This window comes from Spinacia oleracea, chromosome 1 (genome assembly GCF_020520425.1).
Source record: "Spinacia oleracea cultivar Varoflay chromosome 1, BTI_SOV_V1, whole genome shotgun sequence".
NCBI classification, from domain to species: Eukaryota; Viridiplantae; Streptophyta; class Magnoliopsida; order Caryophyllales; family Amaranthaceae; genus Spinacia; species Spinacia oleracea.
In genome coordinates, this window is record NC_079487.1 from 112,151,793 (window position 1) to 112,165,016 (window position 13,224).

The 13,224-nt window shown below is 36.9% G+C and overlaps 1 protein-coding gene and 1 long non-coding RNA gene across 2 annotated transcripts; one reads left to right on the top strand and one right to left on the bottom strand.

The window, feature by feature from the left end:
* Positions 1–2,829: 2,829 nt before the first annotated feature.
* Positions 2,830–4,430, bottom strand: LOC110785515 (L-type lectin-domain containing receptor kinase VIII.2). The gene has a single exon (XM_021989971.2). It carries the CDS (start codon positions 4,143–4,145, stop codon positions 3,060–3,062), a length of 1,086 nt encoding a protein of 361 aa, XP_021845663.2. The 5' UTR covers positions 4,146–4,430; the 3' UTR covers positions 2,830–3,059.
* A 5,015-nt stretch (positions 4,431–9,445) lies between these two features.
* Positions 9,446–12,187, top strand: LOC130466124 (uncharacterized). Its single transcript, XR_008926143.1, has 5 exons — positions 9,446–9,546; positions 10,221–10,253; positions 10,534–10,618; positions 10,778–10,854; positions 11,236–12,187. It is a non-coding gene; the product is annotated as an uncharacterized lncRNA (long non-coding RNA).
* The last annotated feature ends 1,037 nt before the right edge of the window (positions 12,188–13,224 follow it).

A 13,224-nucleotide genomic window follows, 5' to 3' on the forward strand; every position in this document is an offset into this window, starting at 1 on the left:
GAGTTATGCCGGATAATTGCGAGTTATAGTAGTAGTAGTATATTAGCAGCACCAAAATTGTCTTTTAGTAAAAGAACATGGGGTTGTAATAAGTTGTAACATGCTGAAATGATGGAATCGAAGAAAACAATAATAGAGCTACTAGTCTTGATTGCTAATGACACTCCCATAAAGGAAACGGCGTACACGTTCCCCTCGCCCCTCCCTACTCGTAGGACTCACTATATACAAATACATTCGTTTGTTGCAACATGCATGCAGATATTTTGTATATTCAATAAGCTAGATTGGATGTTGATAAAATGGACAAATTCAGATTGTTACACCCACAAGAGAAAATGATACTAGTGAAAACATACACCACAAGCTATAGCTAGCACGATGTTGACAAATCTTATCTGATTTTATAATTTATACATGTTTTAATATCCAACAAATTGCTCTTTAACATCGTACAATCAGCCATTAGCTAACAATTAACCTCTTTTACGTGAAATGATGCATATCTTTGATATAGTGGACATTCTATCTATCCATAAGCGATCTTTCAAAACCTTACACATGTAATGAACAAAGTACGAGGTAATTTTGAAAGAAATTTTTTTAAAAAGTTTGACTCGAAATCCCCTCTCAAAAATAAGTTCTAACAATTAATTTTCTCCTTAGGCTTGAATAAGTGTACGATTTACCCTATCACAGAGGGTGAGGCTATTCATTTATTCTCATCCATGCTTCTCCGATAGAAGACCCTTAAATTTTTTTGTGGTATAATAGGAATGCTCCTTAATCTCCTAAAACACCATGCAAATCCACTTTCAATGATGTATATTATTCCTCCTTACCCTCTTCCTACAAGAGAAACAAACAAAAAAAAAAAAACTGGGCCACGGTATAAGCAAAGCTGACCACACTATAAGGGTATTTTTCTATCCACTTCCCAACATAGTGGCCTAGTGGGCTTCAGTTGATTAAAGGCCAGCCTAATCCACTACAGGACTAAAGATACATCATATTCAATTATTGATGAACCATTAAAATCTTGCTCTGTCTTATTAGTTATTATCCCGAAAGAGACAATCTCAATTAATCCAAAATTAAATTAATATAATTTTAATTCAATGAATTTAAATTGATATGAACATACTTATATTGATTAAAATTTAATAGAAATTGATTGACTTTTAATGATCTAAATCGAAATAATTCAATCAAGCAAGGAAAAAGGTAAAATATACAGATGTGTAATGGGAAATACATACAAACCAAATGTAAACGAGTACTACATATAAACATTTCTCTTTTATTCCATGTAAATTGTTGTTCCGTATTCCAACATTTTTTAATTGAAGTATAAAGTTGGATAGTTAATACTTAGAATGACAAATGTGCCTTTAATCATGCGAGGAGTATAAGGTCAGTGCAAAATGCAGATGGATAAGTATAGCCAACTGTAAGAAACCATCAAAATATTCCAAACAATCTTAAATTCGCAATGTAATGAATTATAAAAAGGTGACTTTTTTATATGCAATGAGAATATCGTACAAAGGTGTATGCAATAAACGTGATTTTTTATTTATTTAGCTTGTAAATTCGTAATGTAATGAATTATACAGCTACAAATCCTTTGAAACAACTTTTGGGTGATGAAAGGATGAAATACGCCATGCATCTTAAATTCTTAATATGTGGTCTCACAAACTAAACATTTTGAGGCCGTTTAAATGTTGTTTTTTTCACACTGAACACAAAGGGCCTTGGCCCAAAAAAAGCACTTGTAGCAAGTCTACAAAGGAATTGTCCTTCCTAGCAGCCCACCATGATTATGAGATATCGACTCCAATCTCATGGTGAAGACTACAAAGCCCGAAAAGAGACCCGGAGGGTTCACATAGAAACTGCGACCAAACAATCGGAAGTGCCAAAACCAATTTTTGGACTAGAGAAAATATCAATAGGTCTAGTGTACAACTACAAAGCCTATACGTCCGCTACACCCGTCCACTGCTCGACACACCCTCTGCTCTTGTCACCCTTACCTTGCCATCAGGTTGAGGAATGCTAAACCTCAAGTGACTTGTGTCCATATGGATATGGATACAAGTGACCTAAAAACAACTATTTTTAGTACCAACACAGCATATGTCAGTACCAATAACACAAATAATTTGTATTGGTACTTCTTAGCAATGTATTAGTATACCAATACCATACTAGTCTTAGTAACAATACCAAATTAGCGGGTACCAATTACAAGCTACTTGTGTCCATATGGATACAAGCCACTAAAGACTTCCTCCCATCAGATTACCAACCATACAAAAAAGTAAAAAGTGATCTCATATCCTATGATAAAAAGTATATACATGGCAATCTTTCTTGCGACGTGTACTCTAATCCGTGGGAGACTGAGAATGCAAGGATGTAACATTCCCCTTGTGTGCACATACTAGCTATCAATTTAATTGTGACAATCGTGAAAATGCTATTACATGAGGTAAGACAAGCCATCAGCACAAACAACAAATCTCTAGTTATCTTATTCCAACTATATTAGAGAGTAGATGCTGACAATGGGTATCAGAGATACCAATAGTGGCAATAGTTTTTGTAAGGTCATGAATGTGTAATCCAAAGCAATTGAGGTCAGAACTGTGATTGCTTCTACAAAATCTAAGGTGTAAAATTCAGCCACACCCACTCAGCTGATAACAATATCCAACACCGTGAACTCGTCTAAATAAGGCTGAGAATGTTCCTTCTTTGTAATCAATCTCCAATTCTAGACCCACAATCAAGCAACAAGATAATATAGCATTACAAACAATGTGCAAAGAATGTAAATGCCAATATCGTATCAAAATCAGGAGTTTTATGAAAGAATGGACTTCATTCACTATAACATGCTACGGAGTACTACATTATCAGTGTTCTTCGCCTTACTATCACAACAAAAACTACTACGGTGCAAAATTTACAAGGATCATACCCGATCACACACCAAACATACAAGGGATTGGGATTGGGATTGGGATTAGGATTACAAGGGGAAAATGCATTTAATTCGTGGAATCATCAAAAGCATTGTCCACCGTCACGTTTACCTTCTCATATTTGAAATCCATAGGAGTCATAGGTAATTCAGGCACCACATTTGAATGCCTACCGAATAACACCACCCAGACAAACAATGCAACAAACGCCACTAATGTGCCACAACCCGTCGCAAAAATCAACGCACCAAGAACAGTCAGAAAACTACTCTTTTTCCTTTGAATTGGCTGTTGTTCACCTAGATGAGCCTCTTCAGGATTCAATGGTTCCGAATGTAATGACCTAGGAATACTCCTCACTCTAAAACTCCATGAAGACAAACTACTCACTTGCCTTGAATCCACACTGGATGAGCTAATCCCTACCAAAATCTCCTTATCTCCCCACATTTTCGACAAATCGATAGGAAAAGAAATCAATGGCTGAATTGGTCTTTCGCTTTCCGATTCACCCAATCTGATCTCCAATCTCTTTGAACTAGCTTCATAATCAATCCAAGATTTCAAAGGTACTCCACCATTCAACAGTAAACCAATTGAAGAAACATCAGTATTATCAGAAGATACAAAACTACCCACATCTACACCAACATGATTACCATTCAAATCACCTACATTATCATCTTTCCGAGTATCATACTCAACAGCAACAAATTTGCGGTCAATATTATCAGAAACCCCAAAATACCCTCGATCAAAAACCTGGGAAAGTTCATCTTCCCCACCCCCAGGGAAAATCACAAATGCAATGCCATCTCCATTACCAGGGGTAATTGTGAATGTAAAATCACTAGAAAATGAAATAATAGGTTTTGAAGATTTCGAATCAACAAATTTAAAGGGTTTCTTGTAAACGATTTGCCCAGAACTGGTGGGCCCAGATGAAGGGGAAGTAAGATTGACGAAATTACCTTCATTGGCGATCTGGGCATCCCCTAAAAGGGTAAAATCGGAATTAAAGTTGGGATTTTGATCGCCATTGAAGCCTTGGAGTGAGAATGATGAAATTGGTTTTGCAATTAGGGTTAGGAAATTGAAGATTAGGAAAGAAGATGAGAAGAAATACCTTTGATTTTGATTTAGGGTTACCATGATTTCTTCTTCCCCCACTCAAATGAATCAATTACCAAGTTGAAATATCTTCGAATCGACTGAAAAGGAAGAAAAAAATCTGGGTTTTTTTGTTTAGATTTAGAATTTTTATTAATTTGGGGATTTTTTTGCCTACATTCTTGAGGGCAGGATTTTCAGGGATTCACAGAATATAGGTGAGGATGCCGACGATTGTGTGAAAGAGATAGATTAGAAGAAGGGGAGGTGGAATATGCCGATAGGTGGCCAGTAGGACGGTAGCACGTCTTAGCAGTTAGCAAGTGGGTTACATTTACAATAACAAATTAATGAATGATTAAGAATACTTCATTATTTCTTCTACAACAATAAATTAATAATGAGTACTCCAACTAATTAGTCTCTTGTTCATAAATAAGGGGCCGTTTGGTTGGGGTATTCAGAAAAGGGAATGGGAATCAGAATGATTAATTCCCTTTGTTGTTGTTTGTAATGCTATTTCAATCATTCCCTTGACCCCCTTGATTCCCTCAAATCCCTCTATATTGATTTCCCACCCCCCTAGGTATTGACATTCCCTTTCCTGAGTCATCAAAGCACCACCACATCCACCATGACCAACCCTTGTCGAAGGTTGACCGAGGTCGACGGTTGATGGTTGTTGACGGTTGCCCGACAGTCGACGGTTTCCGACCGTTGCCGAAGGTTGCTCGACGGTTTTTGAGTTAGATTTGGTCGACGATCGCCGGCCATTTTTGTTTTAGATGTAGATCGGCGAGTTTCAATTCACCACCCTCGACGAGTTCAATTGTAGATCGGCGGGTTTCAGTTCACCACCCTCGACGAATTTCAGTTGTAGATCGCCGATTTCAGTTCACCACCCTGGAGGTCGACGGGTCGGGGAGAGAGGGGGAGTGGGGCTTCGGGGGAGGGAGTCGCGGAGGGAGTCGGGGTTCGGGGGAGGGAGTCGCAGAGGGAGTCGGGGTTCGGGGTTCGAGAGTCGTGAGGACGGTAGACTGGTGGTGGAATCGTCGGATTATAGTAGTGAGGGTGGTGGACTGGTGGTGGAATTTTTAAGGTTTCTCTTGGATATGTTCAAACAAACAACTCTTAAAATCTAAGGGATTTGCTTTTCATTCCTTTCCTTACCCTTTGTTGATTCCATTCCCTTTACCCCTGATGAACCAAACGGCCCCTAAAAGTTAATTTTCTTTAGACGTCATTTAAATTCACATTATTTATCTTAATCTGATATGATCTGAATTTATTTTTCTGATATGGTCTAAATGGATTTGATCTAACCTTATCTGATTCTTAAAAATTGAGATTTAAATAAAACTTACAATATTCGTAATTTAATATGTTAAATTATTATAGTCATAATCAATATTACTTGTAAAATAATTTATACTTTGTAATGTTGTTATTTTAAATTTACACAATATTGATTTGACTATGGGATGTAACTGCATTTTACTTATATAGAACTTCTTGACAGTTTCGCCGCCAATTTTTAAACAAAATCTTATGTTAATTAAATGGGTATAATCAAAAGATTTTGCTTATCGTCAGGTATGAAACTCTGCTTTATAATCAGATTACGATTGTCTAACCAATAGGACATTAGGGTCGTAGACAATTTCTCAAAACAACATCCGGGAGCTTGCTTCAAGCCGTACAACGACTTTCTCATTCTGCACACTTTATCAGAATAATTTTTCTGAAATCCAGGAGGAATATTCATATAAATCTCTTCCTCTAAATCTTCATGTAAGAATGCATTATGAACATCCATCTGGTGAACCTCTCAATTCTTAATAGATGCAACTTCTAAGAAAGTACGAACGGTTGCCACTTTTTCCACAGGAGCAAATTTTTCATTGTAATCCAACCCTCCTCCTGATGATTTCCCATACATACTAACCTTGCCTTTAGACGCAAAACATTCTCATCTTCGTCACACTTCTCAGTTTACACCCATTGCTTCCAAGTGCCTTCTTTCTAATGTCCAGGTGCTCTGTTCCTCAATAGCGTCAATCTCAACATCCATTGCTTGTCGCCAACCCTCATGTTGCACAATTTGTTTAAATGTTTTAAGTGCATTTTCTTCCTGCAATGCTGCAATAAGTTTATGTGTTTGGGCAAAAACTCTTGTAAATTAACAAAATATATGAGGATAAGGAGTGCTTGAAGAAGATGAGGTCGTAGGTGAGACTTCATAAATACTATATTTTTCCGTATTGTATGCATCTCATAATCTCGCAACTTGGTCGATAAAATTTCCCACTCTTCCCTCTTCTTAACACCGCATCCTCCACATATTGCTCATTCGCACTTGTTCCCGCAGTACTCGATGAGCCTACATGTTTCCCACTCGCTCTCTCTTGCACTCCCTCACTCGTTGCAGTGTGCTTCCGCCCACGCTCACGCTCACGCACAGACGAGCCATCCCTTACTCCCTCGATGTTCATCCCTCGCTGCTCACAGTGTTGCACCCTTGTTAGCTCGACAGACATCCCTCGCTGCTCACATGTGCCATCCCTTGTTCTCTAGTTGTCCATCCCTCGCTGCTCATACAGGGCATTCCTCGTTGGCTCGTTGGCCATCCCTCGCTGCCCATAGAGGCATCCCTCGTTGTCTCGATAGCTATCCCTCGCTGCCTATACGAGGCATCCCTCGTTATCTCGACATCAATCCCTCGCTGCCACTCAATCCCTGATGCGTTTCATTCACCTCCATACACACCGTACCCATTTACTCTTCAACCACATTACACTCACGCACCCCCAAGTGCCAATAATCAATCTCATCGTCACCTCCACGCACACCTTCGTCCATACCAATTAGACACTTATGAGACAACAACGAATCACTTGACGCATTCGCATACGGAAACACCTTTTCATGGAATTTCGCATCACGAGAAACAAAAAATTCATGCGTCTCTAAGTCATACAATTGCCACCCTTTTTTGCCCAAATGGATAACCCTGAAACACATATTTTTGACTTCTCGACTTAAACTTGTCACAATTACTTCGTTGATTATACGCGTAGCACAAACAACCAAAAACACAAATAGGCACATATGATGGAGGTTTACCAAATAACATATCATATGGTGGCATATTGGCAAGAAGCGGTGTAGGTGTACGATTAATCAAATAGCATGCGGCAAGAACACATTCTCCCCAAAATTTTCTTAGGCAAATTTCCTTGAAACTGTAATGCTCTACCCACATTCAAAATATGTTAATGTTTCCTAGAGCTGATCAACCGCCCGACCCGAAAATTACTGGGTTTTGGGTAGAATTTTTTGACCTGGGTTTCGGGCCCGCCCCGAACTTTTTTAAAAAAATTGAGGGATTTGGACAACGTAAAACAACAACTTTAGTTATAAATTTGGCCGGCCCGAAAATGGCCCGAAAAGCCCCCTATTTTTGGCCCAGAATAGAGGGTTTGGGCACAAAAATCGGCCCAAAATTTGGACCGTCCCGGCATAATGGGTAGATTTTTATGCTCTCGGTCCGGCCCGAACCCGGCTTGACCCGCCTTCTGATCAGGTCTGATGTTTCCTCTCCACTCCCCCGTTTTATTGAGGGGTCGCAACACACGATGATTCAAACAATATTCCATGTTTAAAACATATCAGAAAAGAAAATGGTGCAACTAATATGTAACTTCAACAAAAGAAAAATGATGCAAAAAAACATAGGAAGTAAAATTTGTAATAAAATAAGGTGAATAGAATTATGCCTAAATTTAATTATTCGGCTTCAATGCATTAGAGCATGTTAGCTTTGGAAAACCCCAAAACCCCAAAACGAAGAAACATTGAACCCCTCAATCACGTGGTATTGTTAACTTGCTGCCTAGAGTTAGAAGAAAGTGACAAGAAAGTGACCTGCTTAGCTGCATTCCCTTAGTTCAGTGGCGTGAGAGATTTTGCAATTTTTTAGGTGGACCCTGTTTATAATAGCCCAAAGAAGATGAACATGAATTAACATAGGCTAGAAACTTAGTGGGCTAACCCAAATTATAAAGCGAGATTTAATTTATGGTCCGAAAAGGGTGGATATCATATATTCAAATGCCTCAACCCCAGGCAGTGGGCTTTTGACTGGATATCAGAGAAGGCTTGATAATTTAAAAATATAAATTGAGACTAATTTATTTATTTTTGTTGCTAAATTGTTGTGTTTATTTATCAGTACATAATACAAGTACATAATTTAAGTACATAATTTAGAAGCGGAGGAAATATTAACTTGTTGTGTTTATCTCTATTATATAAGCCAAGAGCTGAGGTTAAATAGGTAAATTAACTTTTCGTGTCCCCAATCAAAAAGTCTAATATACCCTTCACACTTCAATTGCAACCCAAACCCTTCGGCCTTCGCTCTCCCTTCCCGTTTTCTTCTCTCCCCTCCCTCCCTGCAACACAAACCCTCTCCTCTCCCGTTCGTGTTCTTCTCTCTCCTCCCTCCCGTTCGTGTTCTTCTCTCTCCTCCATCAGATCCTCTCCTTCGATCTTATTCATCTTCTGTAACATCAACATGCTCGAAAAAATCCAAAATAAAAATAAATAATCGAGATCTAATTGGTGAATGATGGGTTCCAATTATCAGGAAATCATCTCTATTATACGGGGAAGAAATGGGGAAGACATCGAGTTCAGAATCACGCTACATCCCTCTCTCTTAGGTAAATAATTCAATTTCTCTTATTTCTTAAATATTTCGATTGATTTGTACAAAAACGCATAAACGATGAAGTATATGAGTATATCGCATTTGAACAAAAACCCAGATACAATCTTATATTAAAAAGTTACAAATCGAGAAAATAATACAAAATTATAAAGCATGTCAATGAATAATCATATTAAGAAATAAATATGATCGGGGATTTTTTGTTAATATATGGGGGGAAATGAAAAAATAATATACCAGTAGCATATGATATGGGAAGAACAGAGATCCCAAGTCGTGAGGCGGCCCTAGAAGCGAACAACCGTAAAGCCATTGTTATTGTTACCCTACTTTCTCTCTTCCGAAGTACTCCGTATATTTGTGCAGTGAGGACTGAGGAGGAGGCGTATTTTTGTGTTAATTCTTTGAATTTGGTTGTTTAATGCCATTGTGTTTGAATTTTGATTGCATTTTTGTGTTAATTCTTTGAATTTGGTTGTTTAATGCCATTGTGTTTGAATTTTGATTGCATTTTTGTGTTAATTCTTTGAATTTGGTTGTTTTATGCCATTGTGTTTGAATTTTGATTGCATTTGTATGTTGATTCTTTGAATTTGGTTGTTTGAATTGATAGGTTGTTGCCGCTGGAGTTATGATTATTGGAAGAGTTCCCTGATCCTGATGTCAAGTCACATTCGTTACAATCTGATTCACATTCGAACCAAAGAAAATGTAAGAATTCATCTTTTTCTCCTTTATAAATACGAATTAATGTTAAAAATAGTTTAATTTTTACTGAAATTTTGTGTGTTTGTGATGATTTGAATGAAAAACAGTTGGATTTGGATAGATTTATTTCGAATAGATCAGCTATGAATTTTAATTTTGGTTTATTTTGTGAGTTTAGTTTGATTCAAAATCGGAAGGTAGTAGTAGGTACACATTATATGCAACACTTCTCTGAAGTTTGTGAGTCACTTAGTTACAACCAATAGGTGGGAGGGTAAATTGCATGTATAATAGAAGTTTAAGGGATTAATTTTCCACTTTCCCGACCAAAATAACCGGCTGAAAATGGGTTTGTTGTCTCTGAAAGCAATCGTCTGCGTTCAAGTTTTATCAGTTTTTTCCTTATATAATAAAGAACCCGGGACAACTAAATTCTAATATACCAATGCTTAAGATTAGCTGCAAACATAGACAACTCTTCCTACTCTAAAATTCTCTGAAACGTCAAGTTATCTTCTCTTCTTAGTTGAGCTGAATTCGACCCCTTATTATGGGTTCAATGTGGAATATATGGTCCAACTGCCCCGGATCATTGCTATGCAGCTATGTTTTCGCGATATTTGGATACTTAGATTAGTTGGTACTTCATTTGCTTTTCCTGTTTTTTTTTTTTGCAGGCTTCTCGATCCTTCTCCTCTACTCTCAGCTTCGTAAGTTCTTGATTTACCGTTTGAAAATACTTTTAGATTTTTAGTTTTTAGATTTACAATTTCACCATATGACTAAGTACTTAATTATTACAAACGACGATGATCTTGGCGTCGACCTTGATGTTGACCCCCTCTGGGATTTCCAAATGAATCATTTTTTGCTCATTTTCATATCAATATAAATTGGGATTTGTACAAATGGTGTGCACTCTTATTACTGATTTTTTGTATATGTAAAAGTTGATATTTTTTCCCATTACTTCACTACTTTGATGTTCAGAGATTTAAAAAAAGAACATGAACACATTCATGAGGTACACTGCTCCAGGGAAAGAAGTAGGGCGGCATGGAAAATTGTCGAAAAGGTAGCGTGTTAGAATGCATTGTTATTCTTAGATATAAGCAACTATTTTTATCATCTCCATCTTAGAGTATACCCATTAGTTTTTATACCTAATTACAAATTAATAGTGGTATCCATGTTAGGATTTCATAAGTAATTGATAATTTTTTTTAATGTCCAGGTAGTTGGAGTTGCAGATGCTGCAACTAAGGTGCATATATGGATTTCGCTTTCTATGCCAATTGTCTTCGTGCCGAGGTTAGTTGTCCTGAACAGATTAACTGCTTCTTATGTACTACTGCTTCTGATCAAATCAGATCAGTTCAGTTGTTTTGACAAAATTGCTGGTATATGCTAGCTATATAACTTGGCTTTAGATTAGTTCAGTTGTTCAAAGCATGTTTGTAGTTCTGCAAAATAAATATTGGGAATCAAAGCAGTTATAAATCTTGATCTTGAAAAAAAAATTGATGAATTTCTTCTATTCACAAAACAAGACCATGTGTGACAAACTGCTTAAGAAAGAAGCTGAAGGAACTATTGATGGAATTTTTTGATTAGAGTTCAATTGGAGTATAATTTTTTTTTTATGCTTTGATTTTCTTATAATCTGGTAATGTAAACAAGACATATTTGCAGGTGTGTATGAAGGTTCATATTACTTAAGGAGATCATGAAGGAAAAGCAATAATTGTTTCATCGGTAACAATGGAGGAACCAGGTTCTGATAAGGTTAAGTATCATAATTATACTTCTGGGTATATTCATCATTGTACCCTCAGAAATTTGAAGGTAAGATTTTGAAGGTGTTTTATTGATTCAGTACTTCTGTATGTATTAGAAATTGGTGCAGTTTTTAGTGTCTGTTACCTGTAAATATATACTTGCTGAGAGAGTCTTCGGTTACTAATACTGTTACCTAATTCGATAATCCCCTGCGAACTACTCCTAAACATATTAATTGGTACAGTGGAAGTGTGGAACACTTTTGTTGTAGTTTTTAGTGTCTGCTGGTTGTATGTCAATATATGTTTGCTGAAAGTCTTGAATCACTAACAGTAATTCGCTAATCCTGCGAATTGTTAAGGCAAATTGTTACAGTGTAACATTTTTGGTGCAGTATTTGGTGTCTAATGCTACCTGTCTGTAAATATCTTTGCTGAAATGCTTTTGATTTCTTGATGCTTCAACTTCCAGTTTTCTATCTGAAGAAAATAAAGAAGTATTTGTTACTGGAGTTTCTAATGCTACCAGTTTTCTACATAAACCAAGGGATATTTTAGTAGTCTGAGGCTGTTTTTGCATAGAAGATTTTTGCGGGAATTCAGGAGGTAATCTGGAGCCAACACCCCTGCAGAGGAGTTCTGCAGAAATAGGGCACGAGGATCGGATTCATTTGTCATTGTTGAACTGATATAGCTGATGCTTTTTTGGAGCATCGGCCTTATTTGTTGTCTCTTGAATGGTGTTATATATATGTAAAATGGTGTATATATATGTTCAATACTACTTAAAATCCACATAGATTATGTATTATATGTGTAGTTTCTTTACTTTGATAATACAATTTAGATTCTTTTTGTCATGTAAGGGCACGCTAATTACATTTTTGCATTATTTAGATGTTTTTTTTAATAAAGATTTTGTCAAATTTTTCTTTAGACAAATGTTGTGAACAATTTTCCTTGCTTATAACTTCCTCTGTCCCAATTTCATTGTCACGTTACCTTTTATGTTATTGAGCCACTAAAGTTTATTACATCCCTTTTCCACTACCAAAAGTTAGGGTCTCATTCTTATAAAATATAAATTAGCAAATAATAACTTATCGTAGAAAATTTCGCAAAAATCATATTCCGACGATTAAATTATAATGGAGCCAGTATGTGTCATTTGATGTAATAACACACTTTTTTTAATACTTATGCGTGCATATAAGACTAGGTAAATAGCGAATTTAAAAAATCATCAAATTTAAACCAAATAGTCGGAAGAATTTGGTTTATGCACGCGATAACATTGAACTATAGACTTAAAGTACTAGACTATTTGGTAATAGATTGAAACTATAGACTTAAATATTGCACCAGAACAAACAATATTGTAAGCCGGTGTTTGGTAATCTCTCACTCTATGTGCTTTATCAATATTGCACTAGAACAAACAAACAATTTAAAGTTCAAAGTATTATGGTGGTGAAGTTCTTATATTATCACGCACGCATCGCGTGCATATAAGACTAGTCAGTACATAATGTAACTCCATTCAGACAAATCCACATTCGTTATACTTCATGGAAGAGATCCGACACTTTGCAATACCAAAGAGGATCCACACGATTCAACTCCATTCAGACAAACCAATACTCTCCCAATCAAGGTTGTTAGGATCGGTATCTCATTTTTGGTCGGTAGGGAGGCAGGAACCAAAAATAGGTAAATTAACTTTTCGTGTCCCCAATCAAAAAGTCTAATATACCCTTCACACTTCAACTGCAACCCAAACCCTTCGGCCTTCGCTCTCCCCTCCCGTTTTCTTCTCTCCCCTCCCTCCCTGCAACACAAACCCTCTCCTCTCCCGTTCGTGTTCTTCTCTCTCCTCCCTCCCGTTCGTGTTCTTCTCTCTCCT